Raw genomic sequence first — 25,039 nt, 5'->3', positions numbered from 1 at the left:
AAAATATATTTTGATTTAAGGTTTTACTTCTTTTATTATATAATAATTTAATTATTTATAATTTTAAATATTAATGTATTTTTTAAAAACATGATTAAAATACACATTTGATATTTCTATGATAGTCAACTTGTGATTTTGACATCTAATTTTCAATCTCATAACTTCAATATCTTAATTTTATAAAATCTATAATTTTGATCTCATCGTTAAATGTGAATATTTTATCACAATTTTGGTCCTCACCTTGTTGAGTGTTAAAATTGTAATATTGATCATAAGTAAATAATATCACAATTAATATTTATGTTAAATATTATTTTTATTCTTTACTTTTATCTCATAAAATGAATAAAAATGAAAAATAAATAAAATTGAAAATAAAAATATAATTTAACCTAAAAGATATTAAATATTAATTGATTTGTCATATTTTTAATTTAAATTTTAATCAAAATTATATTTTTAATAGCTAATAAACAGATATCTAAGAATAAGACTAAAATTATGTATTTCATAAAATTGATGACTAAAATTATAAAATTAGAAATTAGCAAGCAACAATTTTGAGTTAGATAATATAAAAAAATAAAAATTCAATTTAACCTTAAAATATAAAGTTGATCTAATCTCATGTACTTTTTGGTCTTTGATAAAATCGGATTTAATAATAATCTCATATCATATATGTTGCTTAAACTATTAAAATTAGTTGAGATAAGTAGTAATAATTTTTATTCTTTAATTTAGATGTTTAAAATTTAAATTCTAATTTTGAATATGAAATAAATTATATTGAAAACTGATTTTAAAATATCACGATTAAAAAAAATTCTAAGCTAAAATGTTAGTGTACGTACATATAGGCCATATTTGCTCTCATTGCCGCATGTTAAATCCTAAGTTCATACGCAATTGGGCTCTAATTTAGAGGGTGCCGCAAGGTCCAGGGAAAAGTTTAGCACTGAAGAATAATACGATGGCCCAAAACAAACTTGTCCTTGTGCATGTAAAGGACAGAAAACGAATGTAATTGATTGTTGATATAACATAACATGTCATAATGTGCAATACTAAAGTCAATTAATAACATCACATGATCAATTCATAATGTTATACAAAATGTAAAAAAATAATTAAAAATGAATGTAAAAATATATAAATCCAAAAGTTAAATAAAAAAATTTGCAACAATAATTATTTACTTTGACAAATGCTTTTCTTAATGAAAAATGCATTGACTGTATTATGTTTTTTCATTAAAATATAATCACAAATTACTATGTATTATGAATTTGTTATCTTTGATAATAATTATAAAAGTGTGTGTTTGTAACATTCTCTTTTAACACACCCTTTTTATTTACACCAAAAATATATAATACACTTTTTTTAGTATTTAAATTCATTAAAAAAAATTATGAAATTATAATTAGAATGTGAAGCTCATAAAATTTTATAACTTTTAACAAATTTTAACTAATAAAATATGACATTCAAAAGAATGTATTAGATAACGCGTTTTTAGAATTTTTCATAAACATATCAAAATTGGTTTTTTATAAATTATCAGTGTAAAGTCTTTTACACTGATATTATATATTCATTAAACTTTCTTATTTTAGTTTCTTATCTAAAAAAAAAAATTAACTATTAAACAACAAACTTATTTTTCTTTTATTTATATTGTTTATGAAATAAATTGTCAAAGCAATGTATTTTTTCTTCTTTTATTTTCAATTATTTAAAAGTAACATGAAAAGCAATAAAACAAAAACAAAATGAAATCATAAAAGTGCAATATACATTTTCCCTAAACAGTAATCGAGTCTAATCGTTTTTAAGAATCCCAAAGTAATCAAAACGTGCCACTTGTGCGGCCATGGCGGAAGAGTGACGATGCAAGGAAGCAACTGTGAAAGAAGTTGCCGGTAGATTGCACTCAAACCTGCGGAACATTCACGGTTTCTTTCCAAATACAAGTTCAACCATGCCAAGTGTACCCTATCTTCTCGTATAGTCATATTTCCACAATCCTACACCTTACACCCTCGCAACACTCCTCATTACACTTCTCTTTCTCACCCCATTATGTCCATGCCAAAACTTGTTACGTCACTTTTTCCAATTTTTTAATAATCATAATTACTTTTTTATTTCCACGTACGAGACTTATATATATATATGTATGGACAATTAATTTCTAGCTATGTTATTGCTGGAATTGAAATAATATCTTATACATGTCGCTATATTTTCTTTGCTGTGTCATGAGTAGACCTGTGGGACCTTCTAGTTCTGTGGCTTACTTGCTTCAGTGTTTCAAAAAAATCCCAACGTTATGAGTTCTCTATAAAAACCTGCACTACATAGCGAGTGTAGCACGCAAGCTAAGGAAAAACACACAGTCTAGCTAGAGGAGAGATTTGAGAACCCTTTTGGGAGCAAAAATGGCTCAGTGCATCTCATTCTCAACAACAGTTGAGAAAACTCACCAACGTTCGAGCATTGGAAGGAGATTCTCCTCCACGTTGAAAGAGTACAGAGGCAGGTTTTACATTCTCAGAAGATGCTTAGTCATGTTACTGTGCTGGCACGAATATGAATGATTTAATGACTTAGGAGTTCTATCTAGAAAGATATATTATATATGTGGTCCAACGTCATCATTTTAAATTTTCATAATTTTGATTAGTCTTTACTTTTTTCTTGGAGTTAATAAAATTGGATTGGACTATATGTCATTCGAAAATTATATATATGAACTATGTTGGAAATGAAGGTTGGCCTTGTCATTCACGTGGTGTATGCATGACAGCAGTACATTTAATGGCGTAGTGTAGAGTGTAGAGTAGTCGTTCTCACATGTAGTGCCTACCTTACCTGCTATCATATATTTTATGTACATGTCAATTAATCTCTCATTTCACATGGTTCCAAATTTTCAAGCTTAATGGTTACTCAGTATTGTTCAGTTACCATAACTATATGCCAGATGAAAGAAAGAGTGGAACCCAACTCTTTATGATTTATGATTCTTGTTTTGTTTTAATTGCACCCTGGTCTCTTCCTTTTAATTTATTGTAACAGGATGCATATGGAAAAATTTATTCGAGCTCATCCCAAATATGTCTTCCAACATGTTTTTTCTTTATCTTTTTGATCTTTAATTGAAAGGAATTATCAACTACAATATAATAATAATAAAAAAGTCTTTGCATAAGTAAGTTATTATTAATGATTCATAATTTATATGAGTAAGTCTTTGCAGTAAGTTCCGTAACAATAAAATGTGATATCAATTTTTTTTTTTTTACTCAAAGTGTGGTATCGATCTAATCTTTTAAAAAAGTTCTTTTTAAAATTTAAGCAAAATAATTGTTATTAATTATATATATATATATATATATATATATATATATATATATATATTAATGAAGTATTTATCAATTTAGCTTACAATGACTAGAGATCAAAAAAAGTCGAATTAGGTCAAATTTTGAATATATAAGTTAAACATGTATTACAAAATTAAAACTTGAGTTTAATCTATTATCTACCGTAAAATTTTTTATAAGTCTGATTTAATATTTTTAAAAGTCAAGTCTAGGCATGACAATCTAACCCGCTCCCGTGGGTACTCGTCCGAACCCGCCCCGATTTGGACGGAGAAAACTCGTGTTTATTAGGTTCGGGTTCGGATTTTTCTCGATTGATAAAATCGAGGGCGGGGCGGGGACGAGAATGTTAATACCCACCCCACCCCTGCCCTCGTCCCCTCCTCGCTTAATAATATAATTAAAAAATTATTTTTATATATACATAAAGAAAAATTAGAAATATTTATATGTAAAAATTTATATTATTTTAGTTTTCTTTTAATTTTTTTAAAATTTTTCATATTTATTTTTTAAAAAAAAAGGAAAAAAAAAAGAAGAAAAAAAAATAGGAGCGGCGGTGGGGGCGAGGGCAGGGCGAGGAAACCCAAACCCTGCCGGAGGCGGGGATGGGGACCCAGATTTACCACCCGCAAGTATCGGAGGCGGAGGCGGGGGCGGGGAACGTAATTAGGTCAATAAATATAATTTTTAAAAAGTCAAAATTTTATTTTCAAATATTGTTTTGTAAGTTATTTTTTAATTTGTGTGATAAAAAAATAATTTATCTAATATTATTAAAATTTATATTTTAAAAGAAATATATACAATACTACAAAGAGAGAAAAAAATGAATATTTTTTGTTAGAGAATTCGTACACAATCATATATGTAGATTGTTGACATACATTCACACATATTGTAACCATTTAATGAAAAAAAAAAGATGATCTTATTCTTATTAATTTTTTAAAAATACTTATTATATCTCATTTAGTATATACTAAATAACTAACTTTTATTTTAACAAATTAAAATAATTATGCTAACAAACTAAAAAATATATACATTGTACATGAGGTCATCTCAAAGATAAAAGGAATCTTTTTTTTTTTATATATTAAATGAATAGTTCTTATACACAGAGTACAATGATGTAATTGGAGTAATAAAAAATATTGATAAATTTTTTTAATAAAATTATTTATTTATATTGTTGATAATATATATATATTAATTTTTTTATTATATTATACATATAAATAAACTGATGTATTAAGTTTAAGAAACTTTTTTATAAACTTAAATTCAGTTTTTTTAAATAAATAAAATTTTCAATTTTGGGAAAAAAATATAAATTTAGATAATATACATGATTAAATCACAATTTTAAAATAAAAATAAAATTAAGAGGTATTTTATATTTATTTTCTTAAACAAATTATGTGATTATAAAAATATTAAAAAAATTTGTAGTGAAAAATTGATTTTAAGTAATAAAAAAGTATAACTTATTCTAGAATGCTCTAAACTAAATTATTACGTAAAATTTGACCAAAGCGGGGATTGTTCTAGAATATTCATACCGAGGTCCCACTTATTTAATAATCATGAATAGGCAAAATCAATAATTAGACACGCTCACGTTTCTGTTTTTTTTTGGAGGGGCAGACAGGGGTAGCACTATTTTTAAAATTAAAATTTAATAATCGATAGGAATAATAAGTATGCCCAACATTCTTTTGGAGTATAAATAACAAACAAGTTAAAATTTCTTTAACGAATATATACCATTTGAAAATAGATCAATTTATCTTTTTTGACCCTGGAATTAATAAAAATGAAAATTTGACCAAATTAATAATTGAAAAAATTATAAATAAAAATTTAAATTTTTTTTATAAAAGTTTAATTCAATTTACTGTTACCATTATTAAAACCGAACTAAACTAAATTTAGGATACTAAATTTACTATTTCTAATTTTTTTTTATAAAGTTAGTTCAACTATATTTTAGTCCATTTTGCAACATTGTAAATTTTCTTAATTATTGTCTTTTTAGAAAATATTGTTTGTGTGATGTTTGAGATGTGATTGAGTGACTATGAGAATTGAGGAATTCTCAAGAGTTGAGTTAGTTTTGATGATTCTCTAATTTGAAGAAAGAATATATAAGGTTTATTTTGAACTTGATTCTCATATCAAGTCTTAAAAAAAACTTAGAGAAAGAACTAGGGAGAAGAACTCTAGAGCTAGTCTTCCTTCTTCTTCTTTCTAGGATTACTAGATAATATTTGATTGAGTTGATTTTAAATTTGATGCGAAAATATTATGATATAATTAGATAATATTTTAAGTTTATATTTTATTAATGGTTGATAATTAGTAAATAAAACAAGGATAAATACATTTTTTGAATTTTATATCTTTGATTTAAGATAAATAAATATATTAAATTATTTAATGATTTATTTAAAATGTTAAAATTTAATTTATAAGTATGTAATAATTAAATATTTATAAATTTATAAATTATATTATCATTATAAATTATAAAAATAAATAATTTAAATTATAATTTTAAATAGAATTAAGTAGATTGTTAATTATGAAATTAAGTATATATAAATAAAGATTAATTAAATATATTATTATTATTATTCGTAATATAATTATTATATATTATTATATTTTTATAATAATCTAACGGTTGAATTTACAAAATTCACATTTAATATAAAGTTATTATGTTGTGTGTAATACTTAGTAAAAGTTACACCGGTATTAGTATAATCATTCTCTCTCTTAAAGAGAGAGATATAAGAGATATAGAGAGAGAGTGGAGCAATCAAATAATTTACGAAATAACTCTTGGTAACGTAATTCCGCTCAATAACTCATGGTGTGTGTTGAATTTTATCGATCCAATTGTTAAATTAAAAGTTGTTAAATTTTACTAATAATTAATATAGAAAAAATTAATTAGCTTTGGAATTAATTATTTGCTAATTAACAATATAATTGAAACATTAATTATTTTTAATTATTTAACTTAAATCTTATTGATAATTTACTATATGATCTTAATATATTTGTATAACTAATATATGGTTTTAAATTTGATGTGAAAATATTATGATATAATTAGATAAGATTTTAAGTTAGTATTTTATTAATGGTTGATAATTAGAAAATAAAACAAGGATAAATATTTTTTTTGAATTTTATATCATTGATTTAAGATAAATAAAATATTAAAATATTTAATAATTTATTTAAAATTTTAAATTTTAATTTAAAAGTATGTAATAAATAAATACTTATAATTTTATAAATTATATTATCATTATAAATTATAAAATAAATAATTTAAATTATAATTTTAAATAGAAATAAGTAAATTGTTAATTATAAAAGTAAGTATATATAAATAAAGATTAATTAAATATATTATTATTATTATTATTATTTTGCGTAATATAAAATTATTATATATTATTATTATAGTACAAGTATGAGATTGTATAGTTGAAGATGACTTAAATGAATTAACTTGTACACGTTGTACTGACAACATGCATATACATTTTGGTAGCTTATCTCATAAGAACTTCACAGTTAAGCGTGCTTGACTTGGAGTAATGTTGGGATGGGTGACCTTCTGGGAAGTCTCCCAGAAATTGTGCAAGCAAGGATAAAAACACAATAAAAAGTGAAATGTCGTAAAATAGACCGCTCTTGAGAGACTAACATCCCTACCAACGTGTAGTGTTAATGAGAGACACAAATTTCGTCACAAATTTGTGACGGAGTTAATCTGTCACAAATTCCGTCACAAATTTGTGACGGAATTACAAATCCGTCACAAATTTACCAACGTGTAGCGTTAATGAGAGGCACAAATTTCGCCACAAATTTGTGACGGAGTTAATCTGTCACAAATTCCGTCACAAATTTGTGACGGAATTACAAATCTGTCACAAATTTGTGACGAAATTTGTAATTCCGTCACAAATTTGTGATGAAATAAATCCGTCACAAATTGTGACGAAAAAAAGTCCCTCACTAAATCCGTCACAATTTGTGACAGAAATTTATTAATTTATGAACATTTAATATTATAAATTAGTGACGGAATTTGTGATGCCTTAATTCCGTCACAGATTGTGACGGACTGAAATTATTCGTCACTAAATTTTTGTGGCGCCAATTTTTGTGACGAAATCAGTTTCGTCACAAATTCCGTCACTAATATATTTTGTGACAGATTTTAACATATTTAGTGACGGATTTTGTTCCCTCTCTAATTTTAATTTTTCTAGTAGTGATATTTACATGTTATTTGGTGCATTCATGCTTGGTTTGTTGAGTTTCAAGTATCTTGGGGACAATTTTGTTGGTTTGCTATGTGTAGAACTCACTATCGCGTTATGCGTATCTTCATGGCGTTGGATGCAGTTCAATTAGGGGCATTCTATTTAGGTCACGTTGGGTGTAGGATCGGTAATGTCAAGTGTAAGGATAGAGAATTATCTCGAGCTAAAATGACATTGGATATGATTTGAATGGTGTCAAACATGAGATGAGAGAATTGTCTCGAGTTGGATTAGTGTCGGGTGCCAAAGGAATGGTGCTAGACGTGAAAAGAGAGCATTCTCAAGTTGACGTGAGGCTAAGTAGGGGATTTTTCCACGCCAAGCATGAGGTTCCAAGGACCCCCTACCTTAGCCACGTCAAGCGTGAGTTAAGTGACACTGGACATGGGCAAGGTAGAGAGTTCCTTGCTTCAATGGCATCAGGCACAAATTATTTTTAAAATACTTGTTGTTTGGTGAGTTGAATGGTGAATATAAATAGAATTGTTTAATCTATTGCAATGTTGTATGTTGAATGATGTTGATAGTTTTATGTATGTTGATCTAAGACAATATATGTAGATGTTGCATGATTGAAATTATTGAGAAACATTGGTATGCTATACTTAATGATGTTGGATTTTTATATAAATTGACTTGGGGTAATGCATATAGATAATGTATGTTGAAGTGTTGATGATGACAATGCCATAGACATTAAAGCATGTTGATTACCTTATGATTAAAGAAGAGGATGTTGATTTGAAAGTTTAATACCCCATGTATAAAATATTATTGTAGTGTTTTGGGAGGCTAATTGTTGAAAACTCTTATTGAGTAGGTCTTGGAGTGAATTTGTTGAATCTCCTCTAGGTCTTTAGTTAATGTAGGAGTAAGGTATGAAGTCGAGGGCTACAACCCTTAATTAATTATTGGGAAGGTTGTGTGGTTCCTTGAGGATAACTAGTAAGTTAATTTCATAAGTGACTTGGTAATGTATATCAAGGTCGTGGTACACTTATACCTAGCTAAACTATTCTTGATGGTGGAATTAAACTTTTTAGTTTGAGTGACGAGACTTAAAAAATTAGAGGATGGGGATTGACATTCCAATTTAGTTGTCGATCTAGAGGACACATGAAGGGTGAAAACGATAAGGTTGGTTTGATAGGATCAAGCCACTTAAATTGTTCAAGTGTATTAGGAGATTCCTATAGGTGAATGCATGACGACTATTAATTGAGGTGCAAGCACATGATGTGGTGTTGTTCATATTTATTGGGTAAATACCTTGTTGTATGGTATGATTATGGTGAAAGTTTGAATTGCTTAGGTGTTTAGCTTTTCCAACATGTTGGTGTTTTGTTGAATTGGTGAATGTTGTGAACCGTTAAGTGTTTATTGTTAGTTTACATGTGGATATTAATAGTAGTATAAATATTTTATTCCTAAACTTATATTCTTTTTGAAATCTAGTTTACTCTTGCATGTTTTCCTAATGATTGGATTATGATGATTATGATTTTTCATTGGAGTAGAGTAGGATTAGCCAAAGACAAATGATGTCATGTAGAGTCATACTAATGATGTGTAGCTAAATGTTACTTTTGGAGGGTTTTGTATAGATGTATTTGACCGACACCTATGATTAAACTCTTTTATAGTTTCTGGATAATTATATACATATGTATAAACATTATTACGATAGTTGTATACATGTATATATTATATTGTGATTGATAATAGCTGTTTAAGAATTAATCACAGGTAGTTGATAGCTTATTTCTTTCCACTCCTAGTAGGTGATCATTAGTCATCTGTAGCTAATTTCTAATCGCTTGATGGTGTAGTGTTTTTTTTTTTTTTTTTTTTTACAATGAGTACATAAAAATTAAACACTAAAAATATGTATGTCACAGTTTATAATCTTCACTTTAAATATAAAGTATAACGTATCTATTAAAATATATTTATTTATGAATTTTAATTATATAAAAATAAGTATTTATACTGTAAAATATGCTGAATAAAATACTAATTTATTAAAAATTACAACAACATAAATAAAACTCATTAAATAATAAATAATGCCTATGAAATTTTATAATATTTTTAGTAACAATAAAAAGTGTATTTGATAAAGTATGTTATACTTTATTAGTTAAATATATTTTTTGATCATTTAAATTTATAGTAATTATGTTTTTATCCTAAAATTTAAAACTAAATTTTTTAGTATTTATAATTTAAAAAAAAAATTATTTTAATTCTTCAGGACCACTATTAATATAAATTACATCTATACAATATAAATTACAATAACAAATTGAGTTAACTATACAATATTAACTGAGATTAATATAATGTTTTTAATATAAAGACAGTAACAAATTAATTCTATGAAACATTCAATAACAAATAAGTTTTATTTAATAAATTTAGTAAAGACATGTGAGCAAATGGATTAACATGATAAATTTTCAAATTACATAACAAAAAAATTAAATTTAAAAGATGAAAAATAAATTTTCTCATATTTGAACAACTATAAATTTATTTAAGCTTTTATCTATTTAAGGCTTTTACTCAAAACATTACTAGAGGCAAATAAAACTTCAACCCAAAGATAAAATACTATTGATATTCCTTTATAAGATATATCAGTGATTGACATTACCATAACATTTTCTTACCAATCTTCTCTTTATCATAAGTTGAAAATAAAAATAAAAAAATTATGAGTCTTACAACTAAATAAAAAAAAATTCATTAAATAAAATATAAGACTCACAAAAAATTATAATAACAGAAATAATAAGATAAAATTAAAAAGAATGTAAAGCATTTTTTTGTTTCCTTAAATGTCATTTAAGTTTTTCATACACAAAATAAAAATGTAATGAATTTTGTTTTTTATAAAATAATTTTAATTTTTTTCTCATTTTTATCCTATAATGAATGTATCCTTGTTACATAAAGATAATTAAAAGTTAAATAGGAAATAAGAGTATATTTGAAAGAAAAACTCTTATAAAAGAAATGGAAAAGTAATAAATTGTTCAGCTTGACTTTTGACATGTTAAGCATCCATGGTGTTGTTTGCAGATAAGAACTGGAGGTACCTACCCATGTCCATGTGAGAAAACCACACATACACAGAAGCATGAGATAAGGAATCACTGAACCTACGAAGTGCCTAATGAGAGATGGATATGAGTATGAGTGGCAAAAAGCAAAACCAAAAGTAAAAAAGCAAAGCTTCTTTTTTACTGTTTGATACATAAATGCAGATTGAACAGAACCAACATCCCTCTCCCTCTGCCCCATAATCCATAAATGCCCTCACAGATTTGTCTCCTCTCACCTTTATCACGATTCCCTTTAATTAATATTCCAACTTCCTCACTTCAACGGTTGTTGCAAATTTAATGCAACTTCTTCAATGTTACCACTTCTAAATACCCCTCTCTACCCACCTCTCTTCACTCATGTTTTTCTCCATTCATAGATCACTTTCACTCCCTCCCTCACCTCTCATTCAAATCAACCCTTTACATGAATCCTTACATCAAGGCCCCTTCTTCTTCTTTTATATCGTTTAGCACTTTCAACTTTCTTTTTCTTTTCATGCAAATATTTTTCTTGCTTCGTTAATTATCTTGCACCATATGGGGTGCATTGCCACGAGGGGAAGAGTGGACCGGTTTAACGGGATATTGGTCCGGTTCAATGAGAAAGCAATGCTCAAAATCTCTCAGGCCCTGCTTTTCGATTGAGCCGTGCCAATATCACGTGCCACTGCTCCTAAAACCCCTCAACAAACCTTCTCATCAATGGTTTAAAGGTATATAAAGTTCTTTTGTTTTTTATTTAGTTTAGGTGAGTTGAGTCAGGATGTCTCATATCCTTATAATTCAAACAATACTTAAAAAAAATACTTATGTGATACTAAAACAACTTCATGCATTGCCAATGAAATTCTAACTTTAAGTCGAGATATGAATCTTATTTCTTATTCAACTTGATTAACCTTGATTTGCATGTCCTTTGCACTTTTTATTTTTGTTTTTTTACATGAGAGTATCTTGTATTTTCTCTCAATTATATATAAAGACGAAATAATATGTTACCCTTTTGGCTGAATTATATTCTTTGAGTTGTGATGAATATAAAATCAGGGTCCTACAAGGAATCTAAAGGGACATGAAGCGTATGGAAGATTGGTTATGAGAACATATATTCGTCTACTAATGCAAGTTCTTTGTCATGCATGCATCCGTTACTTCTCATGCCTCACAATGTGCCTATTGATGTTTGATGTACAGTGCTGAGTGGAACACGGCTTGGGCAGTTCTTTAAGCATAGTTTGTCTCTCTCTCTCTCTCACTCTCCCTTTTACTCTTTTGTCATGTTTTTCTTGGGTTCAATTCCTCTCTGTTTTCTTAAATACTCGCATTTCACTTTACGTGTGATATAAAATCTTAGATACTTAGTAATTATTGTATACCAGATGTTATGTATGTAACACCTGCAAAGGAGAAAGAGAGAAGAAGTATGATAAAAGATATAATAAAGTATTTGAGATACAGAGATGTTTATATACATCACCTCTCTAAATATACAACATGCATTTGCACATAAAAATAAAAAGACTAAGGATACTTCAAAATTATAATCTAGTTTTAGTGTAGGGAGCAAGCTTTGAAAACAGAACCGTTTTCAAAGATGTGATGTTATTTTCGTACTTGAAAAAAGAAAAGGAAAACTCATTTACAACAATTGCAGGAAATAATTGATGAATGCACATCTATAGTTGATTTATTTCGTTTCTAGAGTGACCCTACTATTTATTTTTCATTTTTTTATGGAAAAAGCACCAATAATTTTCCAATGTCTTCTTGTTTATTTTGAATGATATATAATATGGTAGGTGAAGAAGTGAATAAGTAAGTCAATGACGGGTGTAGGGTAGGGACATCATTAAGTAAAAATATAAAATTCACATCTCAAGCCATCCCAAATACAGGGTGGCCTTAAAGTTTAAACCCTCACATTAGCTTTAGAAGTCCTTCTCAAGAATGAAGCCCAACTTGGTGTTGGATCAAAAGCTAGCAGCTACTCGCATTGGCATTTTACTGGTTCTTGTGTTAATTTCGGAAAGAAAAATAATGCATGCATAGCATACATCCATGCTATTTGACACTTTGGGAGACAAGGAGGTATAAAAAAGAGAAGTACAAATATGATAGATAGTATTACAATAATAATATAATAAGAAAAGAGATTAAAAAAAATTGTATTAATGAAATGTTTATAATGTAGGAATCTATATATTATTACTCTTTTGAAAACTGTTTTTCTTGATAGTTTGGAGGAACTGCATACACATTGATAAAATATTTATTATATATTTTGCTTCAATTTTAGTTTCAAAATGAAAGAGGTAAATCATTCAAAACAAAAACTTGTATTGTATAGGGAAAATGTTTATTTTTTTATATATATAAGTAGATTTCATAATAATTTTTTTAATATATAAATTATATTAGATTAAATATTATAATAAATATATATTATATTTTAGAGTTAGAATGAACCATTTAATTCAGAGGTAGATAAAGTAGATATAAAGATAAAATAATGATAGTTTAAGATGATAGAGAGGATTTTTTTTAATTAATTCTAAAAGTCGTGTGTGAAATAAACTCTCTAAATAAGAGAAAATAAGAAAGAAAGAAAGAAAGTAAGGGTCTTGTTAATTTGCAAACCTACAGTGTATTTTAAGTTACATTAGATTAAACAAATTAACTTTCATTCTCACAGGTTTGCGACAAAGCTTGTCAGTTAGCCAAGTATGGGAGTGAAAATTTTATGGATCGATTTCAATATTTTACCTTTATGCTTAAAGGAAAAAAAATATTACTCGCATTACCTTTACCTGAAATCACCCTTATTTGGCAATTGACATCACTGATGAGTTTCCTCGTAGTTAAATTCTGCAGAACTGAAGCTACATAAGGATGCATCGTACGTAAACATAATTCTTTCAGTTATTTTATTTATTTATTTTTTTAATATTCTTTTACTTTACAGAAGAATATTAGTATAAAAAGTATTATAAGTACTAAATAAAAAATTATTATTTTAGCCTATAAACTTAGCGCCAAAATGTAAAAAGAGAGCCCAAGATTTATATATTACTTATTTTAAGTAATACTAATACAATTAATCACTTATACAGAAATTAAATTAGAACAAAGCAAAGTCAAACATGGTAAAACCTCATTGTCAAGAAATTGAAATGTCACGAGCCTGTTTGATTACGGTTTTTGAAAAAAAAAATTGTTTTATAGAATTATGTGTTCGAAAAGAAAAAAGTCTTTAATTTGATGTTTTAAAATTAACTTTTAAAAATGTTTTTAAAATCCAAATTGTTTTCACAGTGGGTATTTTGTAACAAAGTTTGAATTCCGAACAGCATCAAACTACAAAATTACAATGGTTTGGGTTTTGATGGGTCGATAGGGCATCTTCTGATGATGGTTCTATTGGCCATGGGAGACAATGGTCGAAGATTGTGTCGGTATGGCATAGATCGTGGAAGAACAAATGCAACTGGTATTATTTTTATTTCTTGAATTCTAATTTTGATAAGGACAACTTTGTTTTTATTCTTTGGGGGCATTTTTCTTTGGAAGTTTTCAGACACATGGTGGACTGAACAAAGGGCTAGGAGATGGTTTGGTTGGGACATGTTTCAAGTGTGCAAATATTGAGAGAGAAAAAATGAAATATTTTGGAAGAATTCATTGGTGAAGTTGAGGGACCTGCCTGTGTGAGTGATTTGGAAAACGTAACTGATCAAATCAGTTGGTCCAACTTAGACACATAGTTAGTTTGGTCAATTTATTAGATTGAAAAATATATTTGAACTGATTCGGATGTTACTGACTTGGGCTTTGAACCACTTTTGACTTATGTTACATGGTAAGGTAATAGACACAGCCCAAAGCTCATTCACATTATTGTTCAATGTTCACTCACAATTTACTTTACTTTTTTCCCCCCCTTTATTAAGAATGTATAATTCCTTCCCATCAAATTAGCCTTTATCAGAGTAGGTGGTATTTCCAGATATAACTCTATATTCAAATCAGAAATCAAATCCTAATCCTTATTTAAGAAGTACAAAAGATTACTCTAATAAGTGGTTTATGGGTTTGACACATTAACTTTATATTATAACTAAGTCAATGATTACTCTAAGTTTGATAATTTTGGTTTATAATTTCATGTGAATTCTATATGGTTTTGTCGTTAATGTTGCTACTTTGAATTTCCTTAATAAAAGCTTTTTTTCTTTTAATTTTTTAAATATTTCATTTTTTTTTTCTTAAAAACAATATTAGAAGTTATTTGCAGAATACCTTTTTAAAAATAGAAAAAACTAAAATAATTTCAACAAAAACAAAACTTCCTTTGATTTTAAGCTCTAATATATTATTTAAATAAACTATATTGAAAAGAAAACATTCATTTTGTATATAGTTATAATTTAAAGAGTTAATCATCTATATATTGTCAGTGTAAAGTTTTTTTACACTGGCAACCAATTATATCGTTTAATTGTGTCATGTTACTGTTAAAAGTAAATGTGTTTATAATGATATGACTATAATTGATTGTAAGTGTAAAAAAAACTTTACATTACATGATTAACTCTAATTTAAATACCATAATTTTATTAAAAAAAAATCGTTCTTAGTTTATGTGTTTTAATGAGTAGAATCCCTTATTGGTGAAAATACATAAAATAAAAAATAATTATTTTTCAAATCCGGTGTTTTTCAATTATTTTTGGGTGTTTCGTTATTATCCCTGTTCAGAAATGCACATGCCACCATAAGTCATAATTATAGTTTTTGCCCTTTTACTCTTCTAACCAAACATTGGCTTTGAGTTTGTGGGACACAAAACTCAAGTTAAGGAATCTTTTAGCTGCATATTTAAGAAATTAAATATTAGGTTCTGTGGTTCTGCACGTATCCTGTTTACTGGCTGCGGCTTCAGTGAAGCTGTACCATAACATGAATGAAAATGGCATCAATTAACTTATTACCACATGTGTCTTCTTGGTACAGGTTCCTTTTACCTTATTCCTAAATGGTTTCAAGAAGGAAAATGATAGTTGCAACTTCAACCATATTTCCTATACCCCTTTCTTTACGCTTATGCCTTCAATTCTGTTAATTAATACTACTTCATTACTTCCTGTACCGTGTCCATTGGGTAGGGTAGTTGGGCCCACCATCTTGGTGCGAGTACAAAACTAAAACCCTATACTAGTAATTTCGCACCTTGGAATTTTCTAAATCGTTGACCCCAAAAAAGAAGACTTTTTTTCCATTCAATGTCACACCCCATTGAGGTACCTAACCCTACCATACATTTATTTTATTTGACATTAAACCATTTGCTTGCAATTTTCAAAACCTTGGGAGAAATCTTAAATAAGTTACAAAACGTGCACCACCGCAGTAAAAGGTACTACAATTGAATCTAGAAAACGCTGACTTTCTCCTTAAAATATAAGGTCCAATGTGTTTAGGTTTTTCTTTTCATGGGAATCCAATGGCTTGAATTGGCAATGGCCAAGTTGGGACTTGGAAGAATTTTACCTTTCCCTTTTTGAATTGGAGTGGGAATTAGATCCAATTTTAATTTATTTTATGTTGGGTGGCTGCATATTGCTCCAATACAATTAGTATTTGGTAAAAAAAATAAAGGTTGCTTTCTAATGTTTGGAGTTTATTGGATATAGTTGATAGGACACAAAAAAAAAAAAAGTGGTCAGTCAACTAGCTTTCTGGAATTACATATGCTATACCAAAAGGAAAACTCAGATTTAAATGAAAGGAAAAGCAGCAACAACCAACCAAATCTATATCTACATTTATTAGGAGCCTGATAGGTATGGAACTATTAATACAGAGTGCTCCTTCAAGCAACAAAGAATTGGTAGGGTGAGACAATCCCATGCTTCCTATTATGGCAGCTACCATGGTCAATCTCCTTTATTAAAATGCAGAAGGGCCATGGGGCAAGTCTTTTTTCTCTTGCTCTCTTTTGTTTTTTTTTTTCCTCCCCTCTTTCTTTCTCATTCTCTTGTGTAAAATGGAATTTCTCTATACTTTCCCAAAACTATGCAAAAAGAAAAATAAAATCTTGCAGCCTAGTTTCATTGCTGTGGGGTTATTTCCTCCTGAGATAGGAAGAACTCTTAGGTGCCACTTAGAAAGAGGCATTCCACAAGGCTTTCTCACCTTCTCCACATCTCTTGTGAACCTCTTTGATCCTTTCAGCAGACCTACAAATTCCACTGCATGTCCAATCAAATGAAGCAACACAAACATTGCCTGCCTGTGCTTTCCATTCACAATCTGCATGAAAATGTAGACCATTATTAATAAATGAACAAAACCAAATAAATAATTATTTGTCAATGTAAATGGTTCACATATATAGGTCAATAGCATAAATCATTATAGGTAAACCCATCACCTGGTGGAGTGCCGCAGCATAATCTTCGATCATCTATGTGGTCCACATCAAGTCCAATAAACCAAGAACCAAGTGAGACATCCTCATTGGCATACTTATGAAGAACGTGCCTGAGACAAACACATAAACATATAAGCAATCATGGGGGTCACAATATTTGCATCACCAATCTGGTCCAAAAATTTAATATCAATTGCTTCTTCCCCCACAAGTGAGATTAAACACTCACTGGTTAATTGAAATATATGTAGCCAGATCTTTTGAAATGGCATACAACTGTCCTGTGGCATGACGGAAGTACTTGTTTCCAGCCTCTCCAAATTTCCAGAATTCTGGTTCATGATACCTTACCCCTCTGCAAGAAAGTGGGCAAGTAAGAAGCTAGAAGTGAAAAATATTACACATTTACTACCATTTCATTAAATAGCACAAGGATAAAAGAAAATGATTCTCACTTTTGAGAAAGCACAGGCCCAGATTTCATGCATCCAATGTACACCCGTGGTTTTGATCGGTGTCTCACTAGAGTCTGTCCCAGTGTCGCTGGAAAATGATTGAATAGAACAAGCTAAGAAAAATGTTATGATAGAAATGACCTGATGCATATTTAGTATGAACAAGAACCCATGCCTGGCATTAGGTAGGGATGAAACATGATAGTTAGCATGTGGAACAAGTTAGAAAAATCCAACAATTTCAATCACAAACTCCTCATGCAAGGTCAATTATTAGAAATTGAAAATTTTTAAATACCTATATTGACATGAACATCGTCATCAACTTTGATATAGAAGTCAGCGTCCCATAAGTTAACAGCAGTGGCAAAGTATGTTTTTGTCTTTGCTGACAATTCAAGGTATCCTTCAACATGATCCTGCAGAATCAAAACAAAAAGATTTCAAAACCTGCTGCATTTTTTTTCCCTTCAGGTGCTCATGCTATCTTGTCAAGTAATTATTCAAGTGGCGACAAAAATGAGAGAAGGGACATGGGGACAAAACTGCAATAAGACAAAGAGGATCATTACCAGTCTCAGGAAATCCCCATGCTTCCTATCTTCTGCTTCAATAGCTCTGTCTAGGATACCCCCTGATGTGGCACTGGTGAAAGAAAGGAAAAAGAACAGTGTAATTTACAATTCATTCAATATAAATAGACTAAGAATGGACCACAATAGTATCTGCAGTGAAATAGTATACTAAAAATATAATTTCGCCAATATTATACTATGCTTCTTGGATACATAAAAACAACTAAATGATCTAATGTAGGCATTTCCAACAGATTTTAAAACAAAAACATGATGGAGTTAGCATGGCAATTATGCAATAAAATAAAAACAAATGATAATATGAGATAGCTTACCTATGACCAATTACAAAGCGGATTATAATGCCCTTGTCTTCTTCCAGCTTCTTTCTTTTCTCACCTATTTTCCGTGTTATGACAAGAAAACGTTAGAAAAGTACACATAAAAAAACATAATAGAATAATAAAGAATCAAGGATGAAATTATGAACCTTGTGGCATCCATGTCTCACGAACTGAGTCTCTTCTTTTTCTGCTGCTGAAAGCAGTGTTAATTCCTACGACCATTAGGTACCTCCTCCTAACAGATGATTCACTCATCTTGATATCTTCTGGCACTGGAGCACCATTTCGTATAGACTCCTGAGCTGCCTTTGCGGCTGCTAATTCCATCTCCAAGTTTGAAATAGTCTTGTCCAGGGTTCTACATTTCATGCAGTTGCACATGTTTAGCATGAAAATTAAGCAATGATACACATACAACAATTCATACAATATCCTTTTTTGTGTCTGTTTATGTCCATCATTAATAAATGTAATAAATGATATGATAGAGAGAAATAGACACAACAAATGATGTATAAATTATTGTACTACCAATGGTATATATGAGTGTAACTTACTGTATGACATTTTGTGTCTTGAAAACCTCACTGTAGATGCCTTTAGTTTCACGCTTCACTTCCTTCTCTTGCAACTAACAAACGCCAGCACACAAGCATAGGATTTCATATGATTTACATCATACACGAAATATTGAATTCAAAGTACAGTGTCTTAACTTCCACCTAATTATTAAAACTGATCAAGCAGGGAAAAATGTAACGGTGCTTACAATTCTCGAATTGCAACCCTCTGAAACCACATTCAATTTTTCAGCTTCCATAGCGGTTGTCCGTGCAAGTCCTTTAGGTTCAGGTATAGTCCACATCCTGTTACACATTTAAATTTCTCATAAGTGAAGCACCACTATAACTGTGTACATAACGTGCTACCTGATAGTCAAATCAGAATCTGAGATAAAATAAATGTCAAGTTGTTAGAGAAACTATGAACGTTGAATTACATTTCTTTAGTTACCAAACCACACTTTTCATGGATCCATCCTGTGTCTATTATGATGAGCAAGGACAAATATTGATGCAATTAAAAATACTAAAGCCCCCCAAAGTACGTTGGACCATCACTATTCAACAACAAGGCAGATCCCAAAATAAACAGATCAATCATTCAACGTTTCAACAACTAGTAAATATAAAAATAAGTGCTTCAGTTGCAACTACCATAGGATAGACTAAGAGTGCCAATCAATTATTACATGTCAGAGGTCTTCCTCACCGTTAATTTGTGAGAATGATATGACACGGTATGATATGCGCAGTAACTAAGATAAAACAGTAAATTTCTTTTTATCAACCTTTAAAAAATTATACAAGTAAAGTTGCTAATAGATTCGCCAGCATCAATGATGAAAACTGAACCAGGATTTAAATTGTTCACAAACTTTGACAGATATTGAGCAGAGGCAAAGTATTGGAACAGAGTTGACATGTCATTAGGAGTCAATCACACAAAGAAGAAATGCATACTTCAACCGAAAATTGAAATGGATAGGATCATTCATTCATGACAATCCAATTCAGATCCATTCCACTTCTTCTATGCGTTTTTAGAATAGTGAGAAAAATAGAGTTGACTTGACTTAAAAAAATTCATAAAAATTGTGGAGATTTGTTCTTATACCCCTGAACTCAATGAATTCAGCAATTGAAAAACCGATGAATTTATTTATGTATTATAAAGATCTGAAAACAGGAAATATAACATGAACAGGAATAAACAGAATCCATAAAGCTCAGTAGCAACTATCAATGAAAATTAGGAAACAGAGGAAAAACAGAGAATTGATGTACCTGTTGGTGAAAAACATGCCAGCACAGAAGCTTCCAATACAGAGAAAAATGACCCATTTCTGAGACATGAGACTTTTAGGAAACAGGTCTCCCCTGCTTTTCCAAGTCATTGTTTTATCATATATTTTCCAACACAACCTTCCAACTTGGGACTCAGCAGGCAAAAACCATGATCAAAAGTATGAAGAGAATTGCATGCAGGAAAGGAAGAGAATTTGAAATTGGGAAAGAAAAAGAAGATATGGGGCGGGCAGGGGAAGAGAGAGGTGCTCTGTTTTTTTTTTCTGACTTCTACTTTGTTCCTTTCTTAAATCCTCTGCCACGCGATGCTATACTATGCTATGCTTTGGTTTGTGTTCTCTCTCTCTTAATCTCTTTGCAGGCAAGGGACGTTAGAAAAGAAGAGAAGTGAGAAAGAGTGACTTCCTAACTGCCCAGTTTTATAATCCCATATTACCAAACCGTCCCTCTCTTAATTTAATGATACTTCACTAACTGTTTCTTCTTCTTCGTCACATGAATACCCTCATCTTTCCAATCCTCTCCTTCTCTACATCCACTTTCAACCCCTAGCTAATCTACTCATGTATGCACTAATTACTGATTAGTTTGATATCTGTTAGTTAACAATTTCTCATTTATTATTTTATTTCATAACAAGTACTCTCAAATTACTAGTTACAAATTTTTTTACACTATTATGATCGTCACTAATTTCAAAGATTTCTGCGTACGGTAAAAATATGACATAAATTTTATTATTAAATAAATTGTTCACATAGTATATGAATATAGGATATATAACTACGTGAATCACTTGAGTTATTATATCATGTAATTTGATAATATCGAAGAATCTAAGTTCACCATAAATCTTTTTTTTATATGACAAGAATTTTTACATAAGCAAATTTTGATTTTTTTTTTAAATTAATAGTTGAGATTTTTTCAATATTTAATAATATTTATATAAATATATACGCAAAATTTCCACACAATAAAATTATAGGAAAATTTATTTAAAAGTTAATTAATTATTTATATAATATATATTTCCAAAAAAATAAATAAATAATAGTATCTTTTTTCCAAAATAAATTAATCTGAACATGCATGCACTTATTCCCCCTCTTCCATCGCTGGCACTTTTCTGCAGAATATGTGCCTTGGAAACTATCCCTTGACACGCGTTCATGTTCTTCCATGCAATTGATGGCGTATGAATCTGGCGAAGGACAATTCCATTATTCACTAATTGTTACTACAACTTCATCATTTTACCTTTACTAATGAAACCACTGGCTTTTCTAATTACACTTATGTTAATCATTTATTTAAATGTAGGAATATATTGCGACAAGTTTTTATGAAACCATGCAAACACTTAAAAAGGTTCTGTGCTTTATTTTTTTCCCCATTTTGCTTTGAGTAATAAACATTACGTGGCTTAGTATCCTTGACAAGGACATGTGCATGTTATCCGTGAATTTTTAATTTCCTTTTTTGATTTTTTGAGATAAAAAGTTGATAAGCTTAAAGAATAAAGAGCAAAGAGATGATGGACAGTGACCCAGTTAGAAAGGTTCCCCAAGTTTCATGACTTATTGATTTGGGAGTGAATTTTTTCCTCAACACTAAAAGAGGTAATTAAAAAAGATATACACAAAAATAAGACTAGTAGTTGTTGTAGTCGGTTAAAAAAAATTAAATTAAAAGGGTTTACGCAGTGAGTCTACGACAACGTCCAGGGTTTAATATTTAATTACAAATTATTCACAGCAATGGAATCACTGTCAGACAAGAGAACAAATGCATGCATGGGAACATATAGTTTGCTTCGAGGCCTCAGTGTCTCTCTGCACTTCATTAATTGCTCAGAAACATAAACGAATCTTTTTATATAATAAACATTAACGAATCTTATCTACGATAACTATTAATCTCTTAGATTAACCTATTAATCAAGCTTGTTTATATTAACTAATACATTAGGCTAATCATACTCACATAGGTATATAGTACATTAAACCTAAATATTCTTTTGTTTTTCGGTCGTCAGTCTATATATTGTGTATACTAAATCAAGATAATTGAAAGTATGTACTACTTTTAAGCTTAACAAAAATATTAAAACTTATCAAAACTCAAACTCAAACTATTGCGTGTATAGAGATAATTTGATTTTTACATACTATTACTGTAAGAAAAAAAGTTATCAATAATTTAAAAATAATTAATATAAAATATGACTTTTAACATTTGTAATTTAATTCACGAAAGAGAGAGAGGAATGAAAGGGTACAAGCAAAAATTATTAAATCTTCCATTCCTTCCACAGTTTGGCGATCACTTAAATCGAAAGAAACAGAAAATTTTGTGGGACTCGCCCATATTTTGAATCCTTTTCAATTGAAGGAAAATTATAGGAAAAACGACTTTTATTATTAAGTAAAAGACTAAATAACTCTTACATTTACATAGTTCGATCACTTTGTATGAGATATATTTAGATTATTTTATATACATATTTAAATTTAATCCTTTCAACTTGTTTTCTATATAAACAACCTAGAAGATCATCTTTCACCTTATATATCCATTTTCTTTTCTTTCCCTTTTTTAAACATTTTTTTCTCTAAATGAAATTTGTATCATTAAAATAATTATTACAAAGGTAAACCATTTATAATTATCTATTTTATATTATTAATAAAGGAGATAGTCATTTTGATATACATAAACATTAGAGTAATTCATTCCTATAATTATCTAAATCAGTTTCTATTTTATTATCTTTTATTCATTCATTTTTTTCTTTTTCTACTTCATTGTATTCAATTTTCAAACTTTTCATTATAAATAATCACTCATTATTTTTTATTTTTAAATAAAGAGAGAAGAAGTATTTTTTTCTCATAGTATATGATAATTATGATTGGATGAAAATAAAAATATTTATATTACCAATGTATTCTAATTAAACATAAATATGGGTGCATGAATAATTTTATATCTTTAATATTCTATAATTTTCATTCATGTATTATTTAAAATAGTATTCAATATAATTAGTTTGTTGAAAACAATATTAAATTCAGGTACTTGATTTATTATTTTAGTCCCAATTTGTTGTTACATATACAAATCACTTTTTGTTTACGAAAATCAAATAAAATCACTTTTAAAAGAAGAAAAAGAAAAATTAATTAAGAAACATATAACATTGTTTATGGAATAAATCTTTGTTTAATTATGAAAGTTGCAATTGACATCGAAAGTGACTTTCTTTTTATGGAGGATTATGTTAGATAGATTAGCAACCAATAAGAATTTGACAATAAAGATAATATTATGGTTAATGATGAGAATTTATCATGACCTTTCTATGAAAGATAAGAATAGTCTTTGAGCCATGTTTTATTTGTGTGTAATATTATTGTAGGAATTTGGGGTTCATTATTCTCAATGCTTGGTATTCAGTTTGTTTCCCCTACATCTACAAAGGCAAAGTTTTTGCAACACATTATGCCAGGAAGAAACAATACTGCAAACATTAGGTGGAGATTTGTCTACTATTTCGCAATGTGGACTATATGGAATAGAAATGAACATGTCTTTCAAAACAAGGATGTGAATATAGAGGAAATTAAATGAGAGATTCTTTTTCACTGTTGGTCGTGACTAAAGTATATGACTCAACCTTTTATTACTTGTTCAATCAATGGAATGCAAACACAACTGCATGTATTGTGAACGAACAGATCACGTAGTGGGAAAGATGTAGAATAGAGGTGATATGTCCTTAAGTATTAATGATCATTTAAGTGAAATGTAATGGTACGTGATTGAGGGATACTAATTCAATGACGGTAAAGTTGTAACTAGATGTAATGTGAAAAAAAAAAATATATATATATATATATATATATATATATATATATATATATAAAGGAGTTATAATAACATTGGTATAACTTTTAATAAGTATTCACTAGTGGAAAAAGTGGCTTTTACGTCTCCTAAATTACGTCGGAATGGGTAAAGACCGACGTTATAAAAACCCGGTGGCACAACCGTAAATAACAGAAGATAATTTACGTCGGCCTGGTAGGGGTCCGACGTAAATTATCAGTTCTACGTCGTCTCTATACCTGCCCGACGTAGAATTGATAATTTACGTCGGACCACTACCAGGCCGACGTAAATTATCTCCTGGTGCTACAAAACTCCCAATATTCTCATATTCCCGCGCGCGCCTTCTACTCTCATATTAATTCTCATATTCTTGTATGTAAGTTTCGGAGGCCCTTGTTTGGACACATTGCTCTCAGTCTAAGTCCTTGAAGAGTCTGCACTGAGGTAACTTTCATTCTCATATTCTTCCCATTATTTTGTTTATTTTTGTGTTTTACGTTCATCTGGAACGGCCCGTTCTGCAAGGAGAACAGCCTGTTCTGCAAGGAGAACGGCCCGTTCTGCTGGAATTTTTGTTCTTGTAATTTGTTGATCTGGAACGGCCCGCTCT

The 25,039-nt window shown here is 29.1% G+C and overlaps 1 protein-coding gene across 1 annotated transcript; it reads right to left on the bottom strand.

Moving 5' to 3' along the window:
• Nucleotides 1–16,611: 16,611 nt before the first annotated feature.
• LOC109817406 (Galactosyltransferase family protein) lies at nucleotides 16,612–21,004 on the bottom strand. The gene is made up of 11 exons (XM_020382644.3): nucleotides 20,515–21,004; nucleotides 19,437–19,533; nucleotides 19,225–19,298; nucleotides 18,814–19,025; nucleotides 18,659–18,722; nucleotides 18,321–18,393; nucleotides 18,047–18,167; nucleotides 17,749–17,836; nucleotides 17,523–17,648; nucleotides 17,294–17,403; nucleotides 16,612–17,172 (listed from the first exon to the last, which is right to left on the bottom strand). Exons 1-11 carry the CDS (start codon nucleotides 20,622–20,624, stop codon nucleotides 17,024–17,026), a joined length of 1,224 nt encoding a protein of 407 aa, XP_020238233.1. The 5' UTR covers nucleotides 20,625–21,004; the 3' UTR covers nucleotides 16,612–17,023.
• Between the last annotated feature and the right edge of the window lie 4,035 nt (nucleotides 21,005–25,039).

This window comes from Cajanus cajan, chromosome 10 (genome assembly GCF_000230855.2).
Source record: "Cajanus cajan strain Asha chromosome 10, NIPB_CcT2T_4, whole genome shotgun sequence".
Taxonomy (NCBI): Eukaryota; Viridiplantae; Streptophyta; class Magnoliopsida; order Fabales; family Fabaceae; genus Cajanus; species Cajanus cajan.
Note: the sequence above shows the minus strand (reverse complement) of the source record. Positions and strands in the feature narration are given on the sequence as shown.